Here is a 23,672-nt window from a genome sequence, read left to right on the forward strand (position 1 = left end):
AAGCCGAGGGACGCCGGGAACCATCGGACAATACCGACCGCAGAGGGGGTGGGGCCTGCCGCGGTGGGGGCGGAGCTCTGTGCCCCGGGAGCTTTTCGGCAGTGGCGGCGGCAAGTCGATTTCACTCAGCAAAAATCTATGAAACGTTCCGGAGGCGCGGAGTGAGCTGGGGCTGCAAACCAGGGAAGCGGGAGGCCTCTGTGGTGCTGAGTTCTGACTGGAATTTGGTTCCCAGAGCCTAGCTCAGTTGTGGCCTAGACAAATTTTAAATAATATTTGCACTGGTTAGGAACTCCATCTATTACAGATTACTTCGTTTCTTAGTTCCGGCATCTGAAAAATAGGTGCGCTAACACCTCCTTCAAGGGGCTATTGTGAACATTAGAAACTATGTATGCATAAGAAAGAACCTATTAAACCCTGAAAGGCTGGCTCTAATCCCTCAAGTTCTACAATCGAGTTGCCTAACCTCTTTTTTGTGTTTTCTGCCCAAGGGTACCGCAGACTAACTTTTTTGATTCACAAACCCTTAAAGGTGCTGATGAAAGCTATGGACCTTCTCAGAATGCATATATTGACATGCAAAATGTTACTTTCCAAGGAGATTCTTAGATCCCCTGAAACTCATCCATATATCCCCTAAGGGTCCATGAACTCCAGGTTAAGAACCCCTGGTCTAGCGAAAGAGGCACCTACTGTGTCAGGTGCTTTTCAGACATTATCTCCTTTACTCTGCTCACAGTCTCAGGAGTTAGGGATTATTATTGGCTCCATTTTGCGGATGAGGAAGCTGGTTTGTGAAAATTCGCTTACCCAATATTATACAGCTACTGAGTAACAGAGCTAGCACTAAGATTCTCGATTCCAGAGCCAATATCCTATTATCGTATTGCCATTTATTTATTTATTTTAAAGCACGTTCTCCCTCTGTTGCCCAGGCTCAACCTCCTGGACTCCAGCCATCCTTTCGCCTCAGCCTCCCAGTAGCCGGGACTACAGACGAGCATTTTAGAGAAAAGACAGCAGTGTGCTATAACAAAAGTAACAAATAACAAGAAACAAAAATAACACCAGTAGCAAAAACAACAAAATGCTGTTGAATCACAATAGAAAGAAAAATTAATTCAAGTCCGGGAGCAGTGGTTCAGGTCTGTAATCCCAGCACTTTGGAAGGCCCAGGAGGGCGGATCACCTGAGGTCAGGAGTTCAAGGCCAGCCTAGCCAACGTGGTGAAACCCCATCTCTACTAAAAATACAAAAATTAGCTGGCATGGTGGCAGGTGCCTGTAATCCCAGCTGCTCAGGAGGCTGAAGTAACATTTGAACTAACTGAAGGATATTTTTATTTTTATTTATTTTATTTATTTATTTGAGACGGAGTCTTGCTCTTGTTACCCAGGATGAAATGAAGTGGCGTGATCTCGGCTCACTGCAACTTCCACCTCCTGGGTTCAAGTGATTCTCCTGCCTCAGCCTCCCGAGTAGCTGGGATTACAGACCCGCACCATCATACCCGGCTAATTTTGGTATTTTTAGTAGAGACGAGGTGTCGCCATGTTGGCCAGGCTGATCTCAAACTCGTGAGCTCAAGTGATCTGCCTGCCTCAGCCTCCCAAAGTGCTGGGATTACAGGTGTGAGCCACCGCTCTTGGCCAGTAGCTCATTTCTTTTTACATGGAATAATATTTCATTTTCAGGATGTACCACAGTTTATCCACTCACCTACTGAAAGACACCTTGGTTGCTTCCAAGTTTGGGCAATTATGAATAAAACTGCTATAAACACCTGTCTTCAGGTTTTTATGTGAACACAAGTTTTCCACTCCTTTGTTAATACCAAGGAACGTGATTGCTGAAAGAGTATGTTTAGTTTTATGATAAACTGCCAAACTCTATTCCAAAGTGGCTGTACCATTTTTGCGTTTCCACCAGCAATGAATGAGAGTTGTTCCTGCTACTCCACGTCCTTGCCAGAATTTGGTGTTGTCAGTGTTCTGGATTCTGGCTTTTTTTTTTTTTTTTTTTTTTTTTGAGAGAGAGGGTCTCACTGTCGCCCAAACTGGAGTGCAACGGTGTGATCTCGGCTCGCTGCAACCTCCGCCTCCCAGGCTCAAGCAATTCTCCCTCAGCCTCTCAAGTAGCTGGGATTACAGGCATGCACCACTACTGCCTGGCTAATTTTTTTTATTTTTAGTAAAGATGGGGTTTCACCATGTAGGCCAGTCTGGTCCTGAACTCCTGACCTCAAATGATCCACCCGCCTTGGCCTTCCAAAGTGCTGGGATTACAGGTGTGAGACTCTGCGCCTGGCCTCTTTTTTTTTTTTTTTTTTTTTCATAACAAGAGATGGGGTCTTGCTGTATTGCCCAGGCTGGTCTCCAACTCCTGGGCTCAAGCAATCCACTCACCTCAGCCTCCTGAAGTGCTGGGATTTCAGGCCTGAGCCACCTTGCCCAGCCAATTTTGGCTTTATTTATTTATTTATTTATTTTTGAGACAGTCTTGCTTTTTCGCCAGGCTGGAGTGAAGTGGCACGATCTCGGTTCACTGCAACCTCCATCTCCTGGATTCAAGCGATTCCCCTGCCTCACTCAGCCTCCTGAGTAGCTGGGACTACAGGCGCACGCCACCACACCCAGATAATTTTTTTTTTTTTTTGTATTTTAGTAGAGACGGGGTTTCACCATGGCCAGGATGGTCTCCATCTCCTGACCTCATGATCCACCCGCCTCAGCCTCCCAAAGTGCTGGGATACAGGCATGAGCCACTGCACCCGGCCCCAATTTTGGCTATTCTAACAGGTATGTAACCCTGAAGGATTTTTTTTTTTTTTTTTTTTGAGACAGAGTCTTGGTCTGTCACTCTCGCTGGAGGGCAGTGTGCAGTCTCAGTTCACTGCAACCTCTAACTCCTGGGTTCTAGTGATTCTTGTGCCTCAGCCACCTGAGTAGCTGGGACTACAGGTGAGTGCCACCAAATGCAGCTAATTTTTGTATTTTTAGTAGAGACGAGGTTTCGCCCTCTGAAGGATTTTTCCCTCACAGAAAGTAAGTGCGTATGACATATCCAATGTGGCTGGAATTGATCATTGGAGCTTGGACTTTATTCTGAAGGCCATGAGTAGCTTTTGAAGACTTTTAAGTTGAAGAATGTGGCTTCCAAAAAGATATGTTCACTTGGAACCTGTGGATGTCACCTTCTTTGACAAAAGGCTTTTAGTAGCTGTAATTAAGGTAAGGCTCTCTAGGAGAGAACATCCTGGATTAGAGTGGGCCATAAGTTCAATGACAGGTGTCCTTGTAAGAGGAGAGACGGATAAAGGAGATGCAGAGAAGAAGAGGTAATGCAAAGATGGAAGCAGAGATTGGAATGATATGTATACAAGCCAAGGAGCACCAAGGACTATCAGCAGCCATTAGAAGCTGGAAAAGAAGCATGGAACAACTTCTTCCTCAGCACCTCCAGAAGGAACCAACACTGGCTACACTGATTTCAGACTTCTGGGCTCCAGAACTGTGAGAGAATGAATTTCTTTTTTTTTTTTTTTCCTTTTTTTTTTTGTTTGAGATGGAGTCTCACTCTGTTGCCCAGGCTAGAGTGCAGTGGCACAATTTTGGCTCACTGCAACCTCCGCCTCCCAGATTTAAGCGATTCTCATGTCTCAGCCTCCCGAGTAGCTGGGATTACAGGCATGTACCATGACTGCCTGGCCAATTTTTGTATTTTTAGTAGAGATGAGGTTTCACCAGGTTAGCCAGGCTGGTCTTGAACTCCTGGCCTCAAGCAGTGTGCCCTCCTTGGCCTCCCAAAGTGCTAGGATTACAGGCATGAGCCACCACGCCCAGCCAAGAGTATAAATTTCTGTTGATTTAAGCCACTCAGTTTGGAGATAACTAACAGCAGCCCTGGCAAACTAACACACCCTGGGCCTTATAGTCCAGTTTTCCTGAGACTCCCAGGCTAGTGCTCTTTTTCTTTGCTTGATATCCTACCCCATTTTCTGTCTGGTAAAATTACGCTTGTTCTTTAAGATGCCACTGTAAATAGCACTGCTTCAGCACAGACTTCACTAAGTTACTCCCCTCTCCATCTTGGTAAATTTAGTTACTTCCTCTTCTGTGCTCACATACTTTGTAGTATCTCTACATTTACGCTATAGGACTTGTTATACTAATTGTATTACTTGTTTATGTCTTCCCCACTTTTCTATGAGCATCTAGAAATATGAGGATGTCTTGTTGGTCTATTTCCAGAACATAATAAGCACAGTGTCTGACACGTATTAAAAACTTAATAAGTGTTTCCTGAATAAATAGTTTCTGTAAGTAGTTTCTCCAATCAGCTCTGAGTTTTGGGGGAAGGTAAATCTGGCAACAGGATGAAGAATGGATTAGAAAGCAGAGGGCGTTTAGAAAGGGAGGCCGGTTGGTGGAGTCTAGTAGTCGTGACTAGAGCTAATGAAAGACTGATTTAGCAGAGTGGCTGTGGTAATGGAAAGGAGGAAACTGTTAGGAGAAGCAGAGTGGATTATATTCTCTGGGTGAGAGAGAGGGAGAAATTGAAGCTAATTCTGAGGTTTCAAGTCTGGGTGACTGAGAGGGTGATGATACCATTGACCAAGGTACGAAGGCATGAAGAGAAGCAGAGTTGGGGGAAGATGGGAAGCTTGAAGCTAGTATTGTTTTTCCTCCATTTCTAGAATCTTTTTCTATTATAAGTCACACCTCCTTACCGGTTTCAACAGGGACCCAGCTCAAGCGGCTAAGGGTGGGTATTCTGGTTTGGATTAGATCAGAGGAAAGACAGTTGTATATGTGCCCACAGGAGCCAAGACAGTATTTTCCATCCTCCCAAGACAGTACAACTTTGACAGAGACTTAGGGGTGACTGAGTCAAGGAAGAAGCATAGCATAGGATGGTGCTGTCGGGGATGGGGATTCAGAACCTCCATTATAGAAGATAATGATTTAGAGGAGAAGGTGGTTGAGAATGGTGCTAGTGGTAGTGAACAGATCCTTCCCAGGATCTAGGTAGGCTGAGGATTTTTGACTCTGTGACACTATTGTATACCCAGCCTTAGTTTCTATTTAACACCTTACAGCAGCACCTAATCTCCCAGATAACTTAGCCTGTGTTACACAGCACACATTTGCCACACCCTCTTTAAAGCCCTGGTTTATGAGGTTCTTTCCACCGGAAGCTATGACAGAGGAAATGTGTGGGTGGGGAGGGGTAGTGGGTGAGGGACCCAGGTTCCTGACACAGACAGACGACACCCAGGGAATGAAGAGCAAGCGCCATGTTGAAGCCATTATTACCATTCAGATCTCTCTTATTCCTGCAGCTGCCCCTGCTAGGAGTGGGGCTGAACATGACGATTCTGACACCCAATGGGAATGAAGACACCACAGCTGGTGGGAAATCTGGGACTGGAGAGGGTTGGTGAGAAGGGTGGCTGTGGGAAGGGGCCGTACAGAAACCTGGAACCTGCCACTGGCCATTGCAATCATGTGGGCAGAATTAAAAAGTAGAGTGGGAAGGGAAAGGGGGAGGATTCCCTGCCTCAAGCTACTTCTTCTTTGTTTTTCGTTTCTTTTTTTTCTTTCTCTCTCTCTTTTTTTTTTTTTTTTTTTTTTTTTTGAGGCAGGGTCTCACTATGTTGCCCAGGCTGGTCTCAAACTCCTGGCCTCTAGTGATCCTCCTGCCTCGGCCTTTCAAAGCACCAGGATTACAGACATGAGCCACCATGCTCAGCCTCCTTCTGACCATCATTTCTTCTCTTTCCCTCCCTGCCTTAATTTTCTCCCCAATCTAGATTTCTTCCTGACCTCTATGCCCACTGACTCCTTCAGTGTTTCCACTCTGCCCCTCCCAGAGGTTCAGTGTTTTGTGTTCAATGTCGAGTACATGAATTGCACTTGGAACAGCAGCTCTGAGCCCCAGCCTACCAACCTTACTCTGCATTATTGGTATGAGAAGGGAAAAGTGGGGAGGGGAGGAACAAGAGGTAGGTTGGATCAGAGACCAAGAAAGACGGTAGCAAGTCTCCCAGGTGCCCCACTGTTTTCTCCTGGGGTAAGTCATAAGTCGGTTGAAGGGAGATGAGGCTAGGCTCTGGATATCTGCAGTACCCAGATTGGCCCCAGTGTTCCTCTTCCTTCCAACCCTTCTCCTCTAGGTACAAGAACTCGGATAATGATAAAGTCCAGAAGTGCAGCCACTATCTATTTGCTGAAGAAATCACTTCTGGCTGTCAGTTGCAAAAAAAGGAGATCCACCTCTACCAAACATTTGTTGTTCAGCTCCAGGACCCACGGGAACCCAGGAGACAGGCCACACAGATGCTAAAACTGCAGAATCTGGGTAATTTGGAAAGGGTCAACAGACCAGGGATACTGTGGGGCATTGGAGTCTACGGAGTGGTGTTCTTTTATCATAAGGATACAGGGGGCCGGGTGCAGTGGCTCACGCCTGTAATCCCAGCACTTTGGGAGGCCGAGGCGGGCAGATCGCGAGGACAGGAGTTCAAGACCAGACTGGCTGACATGGTGAAACCCTGTCTCTACTAAAAAACACAAAAATTAGCTACTTGGGAGGCTGAGGTAGGAGAATTGCTTGAACCGGGACCCGGGAGGCAGAGGTTGCAGTGAACCGAGATCGCGACACTGCAATCCAGCCTGGGCTACAGAGCGAGACTCCATCTCAAAATAAATAAATAAATAAATAAATAAAAAGAAAAAAATAAGGGTACATGGGCAGAAAAGTGGAGGTAGGGGATCGGGATGGGAAGGGAGGAGGTATTAGGGCACTACCTTCAGGATCCTGACTTGTCTAGGCCAGGGGAATGACCATATACGCACACATATCTCCAGTGATCCCCTGGGCTCCAGAGAACCTAACACTTCGCAAATTGAGTGAATCCCAGCTAGAACTGAACTGGAACAACAGATTCTTGAACCACTGTTTGGAGCACTTGGTGCAGTACCGGACTGACTGGGACCACAGCTGGACTGTGAGTGACTAGGGATGTGAATGTAGCAGTTAAGGCCAAGCAAGTAGGGCTGAAGGATTCAAGCAGCCAGATAGGAGGACCTAATATCAAGCTCCTGTTCTCTGCCTCACACCTCCTCTGCTTACCCCTTACCTTCCCTCCTCCAACTCCTTTCCCTATCATCAGTGAGTTTTCTTTTTTTTTTTTGAGACGGAGCCTCACTCTGTTGCCCAGTCTGGAGTGCAGTGGTGTGATCTCAGCTCAATGCAACCTCTGCCTACCGGGTTCAAGTGATTCTCCTCCTTCAGCCTCCCGAGTAGCTGGGTCTATGAGCACGCACCACCACACCTGGCTAATTTTTGTATTTTTAGTAGAGACTGTGTTTTGCCATGTTGGCCAGGCTGATCTCGAACTCCTGACCTCAGGTGATCTGCCCACCTCGGCCTCCCAAACTGCTGGGATTACAGGCGTGAGCCACAGTACCTGATACCAGTGAGTTTTCATTAGGGATTCCCTACCCATACTCTTCCTGATACCAGATAGACAAGTAAACAAAAGGAAGCCATTAAGGGGATCTGGAGGGGAGGCTTTAGATTCAAGTCAGTGAAGGGAGCAATGTGGCTTGAGTAGTCAAGAGAGAAGAGAGAAACTGGGAAGTAGCAGAGATGACACTGGTGGGTGTTCAGGCATATGTTTTAATTCTCTCTTCTTTTATAGACACCCACTTTCCCTTATCCTCTTTTTCCTCAAGGAACAATCAGTAGGTCACAGTCATAGCTTCTCCCTGCCTAGTGTGGATGGGCAGAAACGCTACACGTTTCGTGTTCGGAGCCGCTTTAACCCACTCTGTGGAAGTACTCAGCATTGGAGTGAATGGAGCCACCTGATCCACTGGGGTAGCAACACTTCAAAGGGTAAAATGGGCCCACATGACCCCAATCCATAAACCCAACACCCCAGACTTTCTAACACCACTGTCTTTTGCTCCACTTCCCTATCACTAAAGCCCCCAAACGTGGTGCCTCATGTCCCCACAGTGTCCAACCCCAACCTCTAGAAATCAAGGTTTTTCTGTGTAGAGTTGGGTTAGTGTGTTGCTAGAGTAGGGGGGTGGTTTGAGAAGGAGGCTGAGGGGTATTCAAGGGGGCTATAGAATGTATAGGATTTCCCTGAAGCATTCCTAGAGAGCCTGCAAGGTTGAAGACGGCTTTGGAACCAGCTGGATCTAGACTCCGCCACATACTACCTCTTTGGCCTTGGGCACATCACTAAACTCTTTGATTCTGTTTCCTGAGATGTAAGATGGAGATAAGTGTTCCTGCCTCACAGGAGCTGTTGTGAGGATTAAACAGAGAGTATTTCTTTAGCGCAGTACCTGGCACCAAGCTCGGGCTCCATAAAGGTTGGCATGTAGTAGGGGCACAACAAATATAAGGTCCACTTTGCTTTTCTTGTTTCTATAGAGAATCCTTTCCTGTTTGCATTGGAAGCTGTGGTTATCTCTGTTGGCTCCATGGGATTGATTATCAGCCTTCTCTGTGTGTATTTCTGGCTGGAACGGTGAGATTTGGAGAAGCCCAGAAAAATGAGGGAGGCAGTGGCTGAGAATAGCAGAGGAGGGTTTTGCAGGATCTCTAGGAGTAAAGGACAGGACAGTAAGGAATGAGAGATTAGCCAAGAGAGTTTGGTGATGGAAGGAAGCCACAGGCACAGAGAACACAGGATCACTTTATTTCATACGGGACAACTGGGAGAAGGGTGATAAAAGAGCTTTAACCTATGTGCTCCTGCTCCCTCTTTCTCCTCTGTCAGGACAATGCCCCGAATTCCCACTCTGAAGAACCTAGAAGATCTTGTTACTGAATACCACGGGAACTTTTCGGTGAGAACGCTGTCATAAGCATGCTGCAGTCTATCAACTGCCAACTGCCTGCCAGCAAGACAGACAAAGTGTGGGGGTGGGGGCAGAGAGAAGAGGGAAGGAGGCCCTGCACTAACTGTCAGGATGTGGCCGACCAAATGGAGGAGAGACACACACTGTCTCTCTATACACACTATACAGAGAGAGACACACACTGAAGTGCAGATTGTAGATTGAGTGAGGCAGATGGAAGCACTGGTACCAGGGGCCCAGGAGTCTGTGTATCCCTTCTGTAATCAATTACAGTGGTTGCAGACATCACAAGCACTCCTTTGGAACAGAGCTTGGTCTTTTATTTCCTGCCCCTAATTGACCCCTGACCTGGACATATCTGTCTTTAGGCCTGGAGTGGTGTGTCTAAGGGACTGGCTGAGAGTCTGCAGCCAGACTACAGTGAACGACTCTGCCTCGTCAGTGAGATTCCTCCAAAAGGAGGGGCCCTTGGGGAGGGAGCTGGGGCCTCCCCATGCAACCAGCATAGCCCCTACTGGGCCCCACCAAGTTACACCCCGAAGTCTGAAACCTGAACCCCAATCCTCTGACAGAAGAACCCCAGGGTCCTGTAGCCCTAAGTGGTACTAACTTCCGTTCATTTAACCCATCCGCGTCCCGTGTTCATCTCGCCTCCCTGTGGCTGATTTGGAATTTTGTGCCCCTATGTACGCGCCCCCGCATTTGGTATCCCCACTTGAGAGTTGTCCTTTTGCCCTGTACATGTTTTTCATCTCCCCCAGTCTGACCCTTCCTTTTTGCAGGATTCTTCCTCCCTCCCTCTTTCCCTCCCTTCCTCTTCCCATCTACCCTCTGATTGTTCTTGAACCAATGAGAAATAAAGTTTCTGTTGATAATCATCAAAAATGTCTGTCATGGGGGTGGGGAGCAGGGGAAACATGGGATGCAATGAGGGTGGGAGGGGAAGAAATAGGAGTAGTACATTCATGCTATGGGAGCAGGAGTGTTACCAATTCGCTAGAAAAAGAGTACTGTTCTGGAAACTGACTTTTTTCCAGGTATTCTGCACTCATTCCAGGCTTTAGTTTAGAGTTAGACTTACAATGCGCTGGGTGAGGTGGCTCATGCCTATAATCCCAGCACTTTGGGAGGCTGAGGCAGGTGGATAATGAGGTCAGGAGATCGAGACCAGTCTGGCCAACATGGTGAAACCCTGTTTCTACCAAAAATACAAAAATTAGCTGGGAGTGGTGGTGTGTGCCTATAATCCCAACTACACGGGAGGCTGAGGCAGGAGAATCGCTTGAAACCAGGAGGCAGAGGTTGCAGTGAGCCAAGATTGAGCCACTGCACTCCAGCCTGGGCGACAGAGGGACACTCTTGTCTGGAAAAAAAAAAAAAAAAAAAAAAAAGAGATTTACCATACTTACCATGTTGCGCCCACTTTCCAACTAATATTTTACATACCCCACCCAAGTTTTTCTCTCCTTATCCTTACTCCACTTTTTGCACCTCTGCCACTTCTGATCTCATAATCCCTCAACTGCAGCCTCAGGCCCCACCCCTGGGGATGCTGGTTATCCACAACTACCAACAGCTCTCTCCTGGCTGCCCAGCCTGGGCATCCTCAGCCTATGAAATCCATCTGCCTCTCCAGTCCACCAATCTTATAGGCCTATTTGCCCCACGCAAGGCCTCTAGAATTCCATCCTTCTGCATGACTCATCAGTGAGGTGACCTTGAGGGCATGTTCATCTACATCAAACATGGAGGTGAGGGGCAGCACAGAACTAGAGTCTGTGGATGGGGGTGGAGGGATCTGAGGGCAATGGAGATCACAGAAATGGGCCCACGTGTCCCATTCCATCTCTTCTCAGATAATCAGCAGTTTCTGGTCAATACCAACTGCTCTGTCACCGTGATGCTGTACTACATCCGCAAAAAACTACAGTTGCCTAAAACAAGTGAGGAGACTGGGGAGGGGACTAATGGCCAAAGGTCAGAAGTAGCTGGGTTGTCTCTAATCCCCAAGCCCTCCTCCTGGCAAGAAGGGAGTTCCTCATATCCTTACAGCTTCCTCCAACCCATTCTGTATGGGATCACTGGCCTCTTTTACTCCCACTCTCTTTCCTTAGCTGCCGCAATTACCCTGTGGTCTCCCTCCAGGCGCCATCGATTTGTGTGATGAAGCAGGGATGACGAAGATGCTTTTCAGATGAAGCCCAACCATACAGACTCTGCCAGCAAACACCTTACAGCTTGAAGCACCTACTATGTTTGTAAGGTGGAGCGTGGGCCACCAGGTAGAGTCTTGGGAGTGGTCCCCAGAAATAGAACAAGGCCTTCGAGATAGATTATAAACCTTATCTTTAAAACAGGGCATCCAAGGCTGGGCGCAGTGGCTCACGCCTGTAATTTCAGCACTTTGGGAGGCTGAGGCGGGTGGATCACGAGGTCAAGAGATCGAGACCATCCTGGTCAACATGGTGAAACTCCGTCTCTACTAAAAATACAAAAAATTAGCTGGGCATGGTGGCGCGTGCCTGTAATCCCAGCTACTCAGGAGGCTGAGGCAGGAGAATTGCCTGAACCCAGGAGGCGGAGGTTGCGGTGAGCCGAGATTGCGCCATTGCACTCCAGCCTGGGTAACAAGAGCGAAACTCCGTCTCAAAAAAAAAGAAAAAAAAAAAGGAGTTCCAGACCTCTATAACATGTTTGCTTCCATAGAGCTTTTGCAACCTAGGGCTGAGGGTAGGGTGAAAAATTCCAATCACGTGCTAGTTGGGATTATAGGCACCCGCCACCATGCTCGGATAATTTTTTCTTTTTTTTGTATTTTTGGTAGAGATGGGGTTTTACCATGTTGGCCAGGCTGGTCTCAAACTCCTGACCTCAAGTAATCTGCCCACCTTGGCCTCCCAAAATGCTGGGATTACTGGTGTAAGCCACCACACCCAGCAGGTAGTCTCTAGTGTTGGGTCCTGGAATCTTGGGCTTCAGAAGGGTGGAGACTGGATGACAAGGGCTGGAGATAGCACATGGCTATATTCACACATGGCTATATTCACAGGAACCAGGATGGAGACTGCTTACAAAGCTTTTGTGCCTCTCCTCAAGAATCCAGAGCCTCTGCTGCTTGGTAAGAAGTGAGATGGGGGAGGGAAGAATATGAAGGGTACAGTATATAGCTGTGTGATGGAGAATATAGGGTGGGACTAGTGTGATATGGTAGGTCAGATGATAGGAGCCTAGGAAAAAGGGGGCAGGGTCCAGGTCCACTTTAGGAGGGATGTTTAGCTCACACCAGGTGTAATGTGCGTGCATTACTCCCTGCTTCTCCCATTTCTTCTTCTTTTTTTTTTTTTTCTCGAGACAGAGTTTTGCTCTTGTTGCCCAGGCTGGAGTGCACTGCAACCTCCACCTCCCAGGTTCAAGTGATTCTCCTGCCTCAGCCTCTGGAGTAGCTGGGACTACAGGCGCCCGCCATCACGCCCAGATAATTTTGTATTTTTAGTAGAGATGGGGCTTCTCCATGCTGGTCAGGCTGATCTGGAACTCCTGACCTCAGGTGATTCACCCACTTTGGCCTCCCAAAGTGCTGGGATTACAGGCGTGAGCCACCGCGCCCAGCTCTGCTTTCTCCATTTCTTGGCCATCTTCTTTGTATATCTCCCTATCACCATCCCATCATTTCCATCTTAGGCCAGGTGGGGCTCCAGCTGATGATATGAACAATGGATGGGAGCATCAGAAGGGGTAAGGTCTCTAGTTCTCAGAGGTGCAGGTGCCTTTTCCTTGTTTTTAGTTGCACTGCGCATGCCATGTGACGCCCTGGAGAGGAGCGGACTTGAGAGGCTTAAAATGCTTAGAATACTAGAAGCCGAGAAGGTCGTTAAAATTGAACCCTCTGCAATTGTCCGGGTAAGACTCACCAAATGTGGTCTGCCCCAGCACCCCACTCTCACCACCAGCCAACCGAATGTTCCTCCATCCCAGCCCTCTGAGATGAATTTCCTGTCTCCACTTTCTTTTTTCCTTCCTTTGGCCCTGGGTTGTAGAAACCTTCCCTGCAGGGGCCTCTTTGTTTACTTACTTTCTTTTTCTAGTCCAAGCTATCAGGACGAGACAAAAAGAAGTCCACTCGCAAGTCTCCGACCTCTAAGAGCAAAGAAGATTTCAGGAAGGATAAACATCACCCACTCACTAAACCCACCAAGCAAAAAGAAATAATACAAGGTGTAAAATTACTGGAATTTAGTGTGAGATTTCTTTTTCTAGAAAGACTTCTCCCAATATCTGCACTAAGGCTTGAGTACGTAAGCCCCAGGCACTGAGGAGGCTCTGAGGGTGGATGGGAACGGCAGGAGAGGGCTGGGGCAAGCACATGGGTGGGGGTGAGGAAGGCTGTGAAGTCTAGTACAATAAGCCTTTGAGGGAAGGAGTAGGGGGTGGGGTCTTCTCAAACCAGACTACCTCCCCTAGGGAGGCCTATCTCACAGTCCGCCTACTCCTGCGGGGGTTAGGTGTCCCTCCCCTCCACACTCCACCACTTCCCAGGGCTGAAATTCCCCCACCCTCCACGTCTCTGCCTCTGGGCAGTTTCTTCCTCCAGCCCTTTGCCTTTCCCCCTCCCTCTCCCTTATCCAAGGGGAGCAGCAAGACAGCAGAAACCAGAGCTGGTTATAGGCATTTATTGAATTTATTCATTTATTGATTTGACACACTTCCCCACTCCAATCTAGCACATGATACAATCTGGGTAGGCCAGGCACTGACACAGGAAATGATGGGAACCCACAGCAGGGGTGGGGGAAGGGATGATGCAAAGGGTACTGCTTTGGGGGCTGGGGTGGAGAAGGAGCCCCAGATGGCCTCACTGGCAGGTGCTAGTAAACCTGATCCACATTGCCCCCTATCCCTGCTCATTTCCCAGACCCTCAGCCAAGGTCCCCCGCTCCCCCTTCCCTGTTTCTCCCCTCCCGCTGCCTGCCGCCACACACTTCCACAAAACCCCTGCCGTCAGGGAAGGGGAAGAAGGGCAGGGACAGCTGTCAGGGGCCCAGAACAGGGAGGTCTCTGTACCTAACTTTACCATCCTAAATCCTTCCCTTCTTCTCTTCTCTCTCCTCCCACTCCCTTCCCTGGCCCCAAGCTAATTCCAGGCCTTCAATGTACTCTCCCACCGTAGCACTAACCCATGCTGGATCATAGAAGAGGGTAGCTGCACCCCAACACCACACACTCCCAGGCACAAGTTGAAGGAATGAGGGGAGCTGGCTTAGCTTTTTTCTTAGGGAAACTCCAACCTATTTCTGCATAGACCTTTCGCTACACCTGGTCCAACCGGGAGCTCTTCCCTGTGTTCATGATTACTCCCCACCTCTCCCCCACTTCCCTGTGCTCTCCCAGTATTTACTATCTGTAGTGTATCATGTCACTATCACAAAGCCTTCAGAAAGAAAAAGAACATTCTGCCCACCGCCTAGCACCCTGCCACGGTTAAACAAAAATCTCTATATTTGTTTTCATATTTCTTTAAAAGTTTATAAAAAGCCTTTCTGTTATCTGCAGCCTTCTAAGGGTGATTTGGCCTGGCGATCCACTCCAGTGCTCAGATCTTGGCCCTTCCAGATCCCCTAAGCCCCCCACCTACCCCACACCACTGGCCTAAGGGGCCACTGCATAGAAATCGCAGGCTCCAGCTAGCCTGGCTCAGCTCAGATAAGACTCTCTACAAAAAATCCTGCTCCCAAAGGCAGGGGTAAGGCCAATGGTGACTTCACATTTCCAATAGCATTGATCATCCACTAGAAAGCCTAGGGGGTAGGGATGGGGAAAGCTGAGGATAGCTCCTGAGAGGGGGCCTTACCCCCTAATTGGCACAGTGAGAAAAACCCTCTCCCCTTTCCCCTCCCATCTCCCTCCCCACATCATCCCCGATGGGGCAGTTTTATCTTTATAATTTCCTCAGCACCTGTGTGTGACCAGACCCCACCCTAGCTCTAAAGCAGGGTCCCAAATTCCTGGGGAGGGTTCAAGGGTATAGAATGGATATGGACACGCCTGGCTCCACCTCTGAAGCAGGGGACAAAGCTTCCAGCCATGACTCAGGGATCTGTGGGAAAAAGAAACAGAGAACAAGGTAAGAGGCTTATCTGGGGCCTGCCAACTTTCTACCATCCAGATTCCTACCAAAGAAGATGGTGGCACCTCCCCTGCTTCCACACACATACCTTTTCTGTGCTACCTTGCAGGGATGGGCACAGCTGAGGGGCCTGGAGGTCCCATCCAGAAACTATGCTACTCTAATATGGCATCCTTCCTCCAGTTCCCTAGGAGCTCTGGCTACCACTTGTCCTAAATCTCCCCTTCACCCAGATGAGGGGACTAGCTGGGCACCTAGGAGTGGACATAGGCTATGAAGTGCTGTGGTGATTAGGGGGTACTGTACCTGGCTCAAAGTTGAAGTCCAGTCCCTCGCCCCCATCCATGAGGTCACTGATGATGTTATCCATGTCACACTCCAGGTTCTCCATATACATGTCAAGATCTAGATCCTGAGGCATTCTGTCTGGGCTTGCAGCTTCAGTAGGGGGTGTGAGCACAGGAGTCCCCAGAGCCTTGGGGATAGGGGCACTTGCCATGACTGGAGGCGGTGCTATCATAGAAAGGTTGGGAACCAGACTGCTGGGGCCTGGAGCCTCTAGGGGCTTGGGACACAGGCCAACACCCGTGGCCATCTTACTGGAGGAAGGAAGCCCCCCCAGCAACAGAAGTGTTGGAGCCTGAGACAGAATGGGATCTACCTGGGTCATGAGGACATCAGCAGGGGGTGGTGGTGTATCAGAGGTGAGCAGGGCCTCCAGAGCCTGGGAGCTGGAGAAGCACCCTTCTCCTGCTGACAGGGACCCCTCTGCTGGGCTGAAGAGGGAGCTGCTGTAGGCGTGTAAGGGCCCAGTAACCCCAGGATGCTGCAAAGAGAAGCCAGAGAGACCACTCCGAGAGAGCAGGGAATGGGAAGAGGTGAGATTGAGCCCATCTAACAGCTCTAGACCTTCATTGAGGGTGGGAGGGACACTCCCTGCATAGCTGCTGACTGAAGCTGGTATTTCCTCCGCCAGCACCTCAGACTCTGGCCTCAAGGGGGACAGCCGGGTGCTGACAGTGCTGGCATTTGAACTGCTTCGTGGACGGAAGGCGGTCCACATATCGGCTTCCTCACGGTTTCGAGAGCAAGGGCTGCCTGACCACTTGGCAAAGTGGCCAGCAGGGCTCGCTGGAGTGGCACCTTCAGGTGGAGCTGGCAGCACGGGTGCTTTCTTCTTGGAGGCTTTACTGCGGCCCCGGAGCAGCTTGCTGCTGCTATCCATGGAAGCGGCCCGGCGGCGGGGGGCTTTGCCGCTCTTGCCTCCCTCGGGGTTCAGCATCCACCAAGAGCTTTTGCCAGTGGCCTCGTTGTGAACCTTGATGAACTTGCTGTGCAGGGACAGGTTGTGGCGGATCGAGTTCTAGAGGGGACAGAGATGGCAGGAAAGGGGCATGAGGTGTGTGTAGGGGAGGTCAGCGGCCAGCAGTCTAGTCTAAGAGGATGCTGGTCCCCGTTGATCTAGGGGTTAGGATTTGGTGCCACCACAGCAGCGGGGTTCATTTCGGGGATTCATTTCCCAGGTCATTAAAGTTTAAGAAAAACTTTAAATGATTTCCAAAAAAAGAGAAAAAGATAAAAGGTAAAAAGATGCTGGGACACAGCAGGGGCATTCCTGGAGACTCAAAGAAAGTTGAATCCAGGAGGGAAAACTGGTAGAAGTAGGGATGGGGGTGGGGTGTGACGGGAGACCACACACATTTCCCGCTCCGAGACAAGCTGCGCAGCCTCTGCTCCAGACTTCTCTGTACAGGCGGTTGGAGATAATGTGCAATAACCCACTGCAGAGGGCACAGGGGTGCCTACCCTGGAAAAGTTCCTGGCACTGTGCTCCTCCCAGGGCTCGGTGTGTGTTTTGCAGGGGTACCTGGGGCTGGTGGGCATCGGGGAGATGTACTCCTCACCCGGCAAGAACTAGGTTCAAGTGGGAAATAGCATTCCACCTCTTTCCTTGAGTGCAGGTTTGGGTGGAGTTTACGGGATAGTGGTACAGCACCAGCCCAGGATGGACCCGCACTGCCCAGAGCCGGTTCTCAGAATAGGCTGAAGGGCTGGAATCTCAGCACAGCAGGTGCTCCATTCCCCACAGAGCATTTGGGCCACCCAGCTATCTGCAGAATTTAAAGATTCCTTTTTCCCCGCTCCCTGAATCCCAGCCTTATTTCTTCTAATCCACAACACACACCCTCAACTACATTCAATTCAGGTTCGGGCTTCTTGCTGCGCCTCAAAAACGTGAGGTGCCTTCTTCCCTTCCCCTCTTTTCCGAGGAGGATCTCCCTTCTCTAAGTTCTACTAGTTCCGTCAAGATCAAGCTTCAGTTCGACCTTTTTTGTAAAGCGGCTGCCTGACTTTCGCAGCCAAATTTCTAGTATAGTATTTTTTAAATCTGCGCCACACAATTTTACCCAATTTATATTGTGTAGTTTATGGTTTCATGTAATTCTTCTCATCACGCATTAAGTGCCAAGTGTAATGTCCGCCAGTCCCACATCCCCCAACAGAGCCCTCCCAGAGCATCAAGCTCACAGCACATACTCAATACCTACTCAAGCTCACAGTACATAATCAATATTTGTACCTGATTGGTGGGTGGCCCCTGGGTTGACCGTGGTGAGGCTCCCTTTGAGGCTCTGCCAGTTCTTCAGTGCCTTGGGTATTGGAAGCTGCTTCCCTTCCTCCCTAACTGGTGACAGTCTATTAGGGAACCGTTGCTTTCCAGTGGCCCGGGGAGCTGAGATTGGTAGCTTCTTCAGCACCCAGTGCAGCTTATATTTACTGATTGCCGAGGGGCAGGCTAGTTACACTAGGGGTTTGGCCCTCCCCTGGCCACCCCCCCTTTCCAAAACCTGCCTCCTTTTCCCTACCTCCTTCCCAGTGCCTTTCTCCCATTTCTTAGGAATTTGTGCATAAACTCTTCAACCTTGGGGGCATTTGACCTCCCACATGGAGTTCTTTAGTTTAGAAACTCTGAAGGAGCCCAGAAGTGCTTGGAGCAACTAGGAGGCTGAGGCCATGGGTCAGTCAGAAACTACTCGTTTCTCTGGTGCTTTTAAGATAAGGACACCCTTTGCCTGGGGAATGATGATTCTTGTTCCAGGGCTCTTTAGCCAAAGAACTCCTTGTGTTCCTGGACCCTGATGTAATGGCATTTCAACAGTGCTGATGTTCCTAGCTCCTTGAAGGAGTGGCACTTGTCCAACCAGCCTCACCTTGTAGTAACTAAGGACCACAATGACCATGACCTGGCACTATGATTTCCCTTTTCATCCTCTAATTCTGGATCTACTTGAGAAGGCCCATTCCTTTCCCTACTACTTAATAGCTACAAGGCCCATTTGTCTCCTCTCCTTTAGGCCTTGGAACTAGCCAGTGGTACACAGCCTCTTAATTGGAGAGGTTAGTTTCCTAAAAGCCCGCAACTCTTACATGTTGGAGGGCATGTTGGAGGGCAGTGTGGGGTGGGGGTCGGGGGGTGACTGCTAATTTCTTCCCAAGTCACCTAACCTAAACTTTCTTGTTCTAAGTGAGTGCCGCCCCCTGGTGGGGTGGGAATAACCTTGGCATATCATCAGGGAGGCCAGTTCAGGCAGGAGACTTCCTGTCAGAGAGGGGTGGGGGGCCTCAAAATCCCAGGCTCAGCCTGATTTGATTTTGCCATCATTCCAATGAGAGCAAGCATGCTCTTCTTAGAGAATATGATTTATAGTTAGACCTGAGTTCAAGTCCTCACCCTGCTGTTATTAGGTGAGTTTCCTAACCTCTCAGTACCTAGTTTCCTAATGTGTGAAATGTGGAATCTCAGAATTGTTGTGAAGATTAATAAAATAAAAATTTAAAAACTACTTTGCAAAGTCTAAAGCCCCAAATAAGTGTAGATAATACCCCCACAATATAAGTAACAACTTGTTATTTTCTCTACCCTGGAAAATGAATCTAAGGGAAAAGAAAAACAGCTGTGTAGGCTGGGTCCAAGGAGGGGAGCTCTTTATGAGCTGGGACTGTGGCATGGCAGTCTACCCAGAAATAGTGCTAAGGGTCTCAGTCAGCTGTCCCATCTTCTGTTCTGCCCACCCCCTAGCGATAGTGCAGATTGATCGCTCAATCTCCTACAACTAGGGGATGTTCCTCTGCTCATCCAACCCTCTGTACTTGGTTGTATGCTGACCTCACCACCTACAGAGGTACAAGCCAGCAGTAGGGCTTGAGGCTCCCCAATTTTGTGATTAGAGCCCCATATTTCTCAGGACAAGTTTTTCACAGTATCTTCTGAGATCTTTTCTCACAGTTTCTTCACAGAAGGCCAAGGGAACTCCCAATCTTGTGCTCTAAAGTCAGAGCCCTACCTCCTTCTTCATGACTAATATTCCCTAACAGTAAAGGAACACTTCCCCCCAAAACTTGGATAGCCCCTTACAAGGGAGAGTTTCTTGGCAGCACAAGGTAAACTGAGACAGGTAGCAGCTCACAGACCTTTTTCTTCTTAGTGCGTAAGATCAGCTATCTTTCCCCATGAATATTATTGTTTTTACCTTTGCCACTGCACTCCCTCCTCCTGAGTAGAGCAGTGGTAGAACAGTACCGCTACACTGAGGTATTGGGAGGCAAGCAGGGAATCCAAGTAATCCCACAGGAATGGGAGAAAAGGTGTTGGGGTGGGAAGTGGGGGAGGAGGCAAGGCTAGGTTCGTGCGGGGAATCCACACAGTTCCTGCTGTACATAGGATAAAGACTTCTCTGTGGGAATAAGTGTTTGGGGCAGCCCAAGCCAAAGTGCTGCGAGTGTTCAGCAGTGAGCAGAGAATTCGATTTTCTCCAGGGCAGGGACAGTGTCTTATTCATCTGTGATCCTCCAGCATCAAGCACCAAGTGTGGCATATACTATGTACTAAGTAAATGTTTGTCTAACTGGAGATTCAGGGTGGATCTCTGGGCTTCCCAAAGGGGTGGGGGTGAGAGGCGGTAAAAGGGGCCCCAGAGTTTAAGTAAGGGAGGCTGGGGGTCCAGGGGGTAGATGGTGTTGGGAAGGAGGTAAGAGGGTCATAATTACCTTCCATCCTGCTGAGCTGTTGCTGTCACCCTTGTCCTTGAAGTAGGGCACTGTACGGACCATCCACTCGTAGATCTGGGCGAGTGTCAGTCGCTTCTCTGGGGCGCTTTCAATGGCCTGGCTGATGAGTTCTGCATATGATTGATTTCCCCAGGCATTCCGGCGGGAGCCTCCCTTCCGAGGACCTGTTACAGCCCCCAGGATTCCGGGCTGGGGGCCCCCGGCCGGCTCTGGGAGCCGGGAGGGCAACAGGATCGGCTCTGAGTGCCCCTCCGTGTGTACCTTTTCCCCTAGACCTGGCTCCACCTCGGGCGGCTCGGACGGCTGGGTAGAGAGCTCTGGTCGGGGAAGGGGCCAGGTGCAGGAGCGGGGACGGCTCTGGGGTTCGAAGTCGGGATCGAGGTCTATGATCGCGGCAGCCTCTGTGGCTGAATTCTCATTCCCCGGATCCATACGTGGAGTTGGACCTCCCCGGCTCAGAGTTCAGTGAAGCCTGCCACAGTCCCTCACGATGCCTCCCCTCAGGGGGGAAGCACCGAGGGCCAGGAGGCACATTCCTGCCAGTCCTCAGAAAGTCTCGAACTTCGCCCTAGTCCCAGGACGGTAGCCCCTAAGCTGTCCCCTCACACAGTTCTCCAATACCCTTTCCGACTACAGCCTGCAGCCTCAGAGCTCTTTCTGAGATGCCACCTGTAACCTCTGCCGAGCGAAGACACTTTTTCTGCAACCTCTCACTCAGCTTCCTGCTCTTTTAAACCTGAGGCACGGTATCCCCTCATACATTGCGCTCCCATCACCGAACGTCTCCTTAGCCGCAGTTCCCTCCCCCTTTTAAGTTGCTGCCCCCCGGACACTCCTCCCAAATTGCCTCCTCCCGGATCGCTGCCCTCCCCCACGCCCCGCTCCCCCGCGTCACTTGCCCCTCCCCTGACTCCCCCTTCCCCCGCCTCTTCCCTTCTCGCCACTCTTAATAGGGTCCAGGTCCCCGCTGCTGCGGCCTCCCTTATTCCCGCACCGATTCCCCTATCAACCCCCCCCACCCCCCGCCCCCCGGGTTTCCCTTTTGTTTTGCTCCAAGCAGCAGCCCCCGCCTGACGTCTCTGTTTACCACTCGCCGGGGCAGCCATCTGCGCACGCGCCTCGGAAGCCAGTCGGGAAACCGAGTTCTCCAGTCGTGCCACCCTGGTCACGCTTGAGGACTACATCTCCCGTCCTGCTTCGCGGCCAGGAGCCCGATACGGCGGTAGGAGAGCGGCGTGGCAGGATATAAGGAGGTGGAACTTTAATTATTAGAAGTCGTCACGGACTCTTTCTTTTCTTAAGAATCGTTTTTCGCCCTTTCCCCTCTTTCCATCGGCTTCCTTGTGAGTCGGGGTCGCCTAGGTGACCAGATTGAGAGATGCTAGCCCTTTCCCTCCTTCATTTAGGAGAGGGCAAAAGGGAAAAAATCTTTTCTTCAAGAAGCAGGAGACCGAGAAGCAAGAAGCAAGGAACTGACTAGAAAATAGGATGTATGCACATTGGAGAGTTGGGTAGGGGGCTGTGTAACATAAACGAATGGTTAGCCCACGGTGGTGGTCCCCCTCACCCCCTTCCTCCTCCCTCTACCCGCCTTCATCCGCCATATGCAGTTCCCACTGACAGTGAGGTCTCACTTACCAATCAGTTTCCTCCACTGGCTCTTCTGGCCTTCCCTTCAACACTGATATTCTCCAGGTTCACATCTCCAACGGCTTCACTTCTCATTCAACAGGTCCCAAACTGAAGTCATTATCTGTTCCTGCACCCACACCCCTATCCTCTGGCGACCCTTATCTCTGAATTTGGCTTTTGATAGTCTTGGTCTACCCAGTCTCCCAAGCTAGACTTACCCATTACCTCTTCATCTCCATAACTTTCTACATCCAAATCCCAATTCAAGACCTTATTTATAACTGTATTTAAATTGTAGGATCAACCGGGTGCAGTGGCTCACTCCTGTAATCCCACCACTTTGGGAGGTCGAGGCAGGCAGATCACTTGAGGTCAGGAGTTCAAGACCAGCCTGGCTTACATGGTGAAACCCATCTCTGCTAAAAATAGAAAAATTAGCCTGGTGTGGGGCACCCACCTGTAGTCCCAGATACTTGGGAGGCTGAGGTAGGAGAGTCTCTTGAACCCAAGAGGTGGAGGTTGCAGTGAGCCAAGATCGTGCCACTGAGCTCCAGCCTGGGTGACAGAATAACACCCTGTCTCAAAAAAAAAAAAGTTGCAGTATCATCTCAATTGGATCTCCTTCCATTGGTCTTTTCTTCACTACAGTTCATGTTCAGAGCTGCCGACAAGGTTACCGTTCTAAGAAACGTGTCTGGCCAGGTGAGGTGGCTCACGCCTGTAATCTCAACACTTTGGGAGGCTGAGGTGGGCGGATCACCTGAGGTCAAGAGTTCAAGACCAGCCTGGCCAACATAGTGAAACCCCATCTCTAATAAATAAATAAATAATTAAACAAATAAGAAAAAAGAAACATGTCTGGAAACTATGGCTAAAATTTATGGAGCCCTTACTATGTGCCAGTCTCTGTGCACATTGCTTTACGAACATTAGTTCATTTACTCCTCAATCATTTACTCCTCAGTTCAACCCCATGAGGTAGGTACCACTATTATCCCCATTTTATAGATGAAGACACTAACAATGCTCAGAGACTGACTTGCCCAAGGAGGCAGAACTGGGATTATATTACTTATATGTGATCATATAATTTTTTTCTTTCTCTTTTCTTTCTTTCTTTCTTTCTTTCTTTCTTTCTTTCTTTTTCTTTCTTTCTTCTCTTTCTTTGTTTCCTTCTTTCCTTGAACTAATCGCACATAAAGGAGACAGGGTCTTTCTTTTTTGAGACAAGGTCTTGCTCTGTCACTCAGGCTGGAATGCAGTGGCGTGATCTTGGCTCACTGCAGCCTTGACCTGCTGCACTCAAGCAATCCTTCTACCTCAGCCTTCAGAGTAGCTGAGACTACAGGCACGTGCCTCCATGCCTGGCTAATTTTTGTATTTTCTGTAGAGACAGGGTTTTGTCATGTTGCTCAGGCTGATCTGGAACTCCTGACCTCAAGTGATCTGCCTGCCTTGGCCTCCCAAAGTGCTGGGATTACAGGCATGAGCCACCACATCTGGCTATAATTTTTGTTTTTTTGATCATATAATTTCCCTGGTTAAATGTTCCTCTGATTTCCCCCATTGCCTGTGTGATAAAGTTCAAATTCCCAAGCAAGGCATGCCAGGCTCCTCAGATTGAGGCTCCTTCATGCTTTTCCTGCACACTAAGTTACAACCAGAGTTTCACACTATTTCCTGGGAATACCATGCCCTTTTATACCTTTCTTGCTGCATCCTGGGATATAATCCCTCTTGTCATCCCTCTCCACGTCTCTTGTTTTGGAAAACTCCTCTTCAGCCTTTCCTGTCTCCCTTAGGTGTGATTAGTTCTCCTCTTTTCCTGCATTCCTAACCACTTTGTGCAGTCTTATGTTATATAGCACAAACTGTATTGTATTGTAATTATTTGTTTACTTTCCTGTCTCTCCCAATAAACTGTGAGCTCCTATTTTTTTTTTTTTTTTGAGACAGCTGCC

General features: G+C 49.3%; 3 protein-coding genes across 5 annotated transcripts; 2 read left to right on the forward strand and 1 right to left on the reverse strand.

Moving 5' to 3' along the window:
• The first annotated feature begins 5,225 nt into the window (after positions 1-5,225).
• IL2RG (interleukin 2 receptor subunit gamma) lies at positions 5,226-9,770 on the forward strand. 2 transcript variants are annotated; one of them, XM_012475036.2, is made up of 8 exons: positions 5,226-5,414; positions 5,816-5,969; positions 6,179-6,363; positions 6,873-7,012; positions 7,743-7,905; positions 8,455-8,551; positions 8,804-8,873; positions 9,254-9,770. In XM_012475036.2, the coding sequence occupies exons 1-8, from the start codon at positions 5,300-5,302 to the stop codon at positions 9,437-9,439; spliced, it is 1,110 nt and encodes a 369-aa protein (XP_012330459.1). In that variant the 5' UTR covers positions 5,226-5,299; the 3' UTR covers positions 9,440-9,770. The 2 variants fall into 2 exon arrangements, with proteins under 2 accessions (XP_012330459.1, XP_064224988.1); XM_064368918.1 differs by lacking the exon at positions 5,226-5,414 and having other exon boundaries at positions 5,454-5,969; positions 9,254-9,764.
• Positions 9,771-10,611: 841 nt separating this feature from the next.
• On the forward strand, positions 10,612-14,504 carry CUNHXorf65 (chromosome unknown CXorf65 homolog). Its single transcript, XM_064368970.1, is given in 8 exon segments — positions 10,612-10,636; positions 10,742-10,828; positions 11,031-11,075; positions 11,078-11,167; positions 11,935-12,003; positions 12,670-12,785; positions 12,971-13,123; positions 14,496-14,504. Coding segments are annotated over 8 exon segments (594 nt in total).
• On the reverse strand, positions 13,540-21,189 carry FOXO4 (forkhead box O4). Of its 2 annotated transcripts, none has more exons than XM_012475053.3 (3): positions 20,059-21,189; positions 15,316-16,372; positions 13,540-14,979 (listed from the first exon to the last, which is right to left on the reverse strand). In XM_012475053.3, the coding sequence occupies exons 1-3, from the start codon at positions 20,509-20,511 to the stop codon at positions 14,972-14,974; spliced, it is 1,518 nt and encodes a 505-aa protein (XP_012330476.1). In that variant the 5' UTR covers positions 20,512-21,189; the 3' UTR covers positions 13,540-14,971. The 2 variants fall into 2 exon arrangements, with proteins under 2 accessions (XP_012330476.1, XP_064224978.1); XM_064368908.1 differs by lacking the exon at positions 13,540-14,979 and having other exon boundaries at positions 15,322-15,522; positions 15,671-16,372; positions 20,059-20,956.
• Positions 21,190-23,672: the final 2,483 nt, after the last annotated feature.

Source organism: Aotus nancymaae, unplaced genomic scaffold (assembly GCF_030222135.1).
Source record: "Aotus nancymaae isolate 86718 unplaced genomic scaffold, 86718_ANA_hifiasm-v0.15.2.pri h1tg000081l, whole genome shotgun sequence".
In the NCBI taxonomy this organism is placed as follows: Eukaryota; Metazoa; Chordata; class Mammalia; order Primates; family Aotidae; genus Aotus; species Aotus nancymaae.

What these genes read in the sequence shown, in the direction of transcription:
- IL2RG (XM_064368918.1), top strand. Translation starts at nt 5,509, where the DNA reads ATGTGGGCAGAATTAAAAAGTAGAGTGGGAAGGGAAAGGGGGAGGATT. An exon ending in ACTGGGACCACAGCTGGACT is followed by an intron (nt 7,013 to 7,742) that starts GTGAGTGACTAG and finishes TTTTTCCTCAAG; the next exon opens with GAACAATCAGTAGGTCACAG. An exon ending in GGGTAGCAACACTTCAAAGG is followed by an intron (nt 7,906 to 8,454) that starts GTAAAATGGGCC and finishes TTGTTTCTATAG; the next exon opens with AGAATCCTTTCCTGTTTGCA.
- FOXO4 (XM_012475053.3), bottom strand. Translation starts at nt 20,511, where the DNA reads ATGGATCCGGGGAATGAGAATTCAGCCACAGAGGCTGCCGCGATCATA. An exon ending in ACAGCTCAGCAGGATGGAAG is followed by an intron (nt 16,373 to 20,058) that starts GTAATTATGACC and finishes TGTCCCCTCTAG; the next exon opens with AACTCGATCCGCCACAACCT.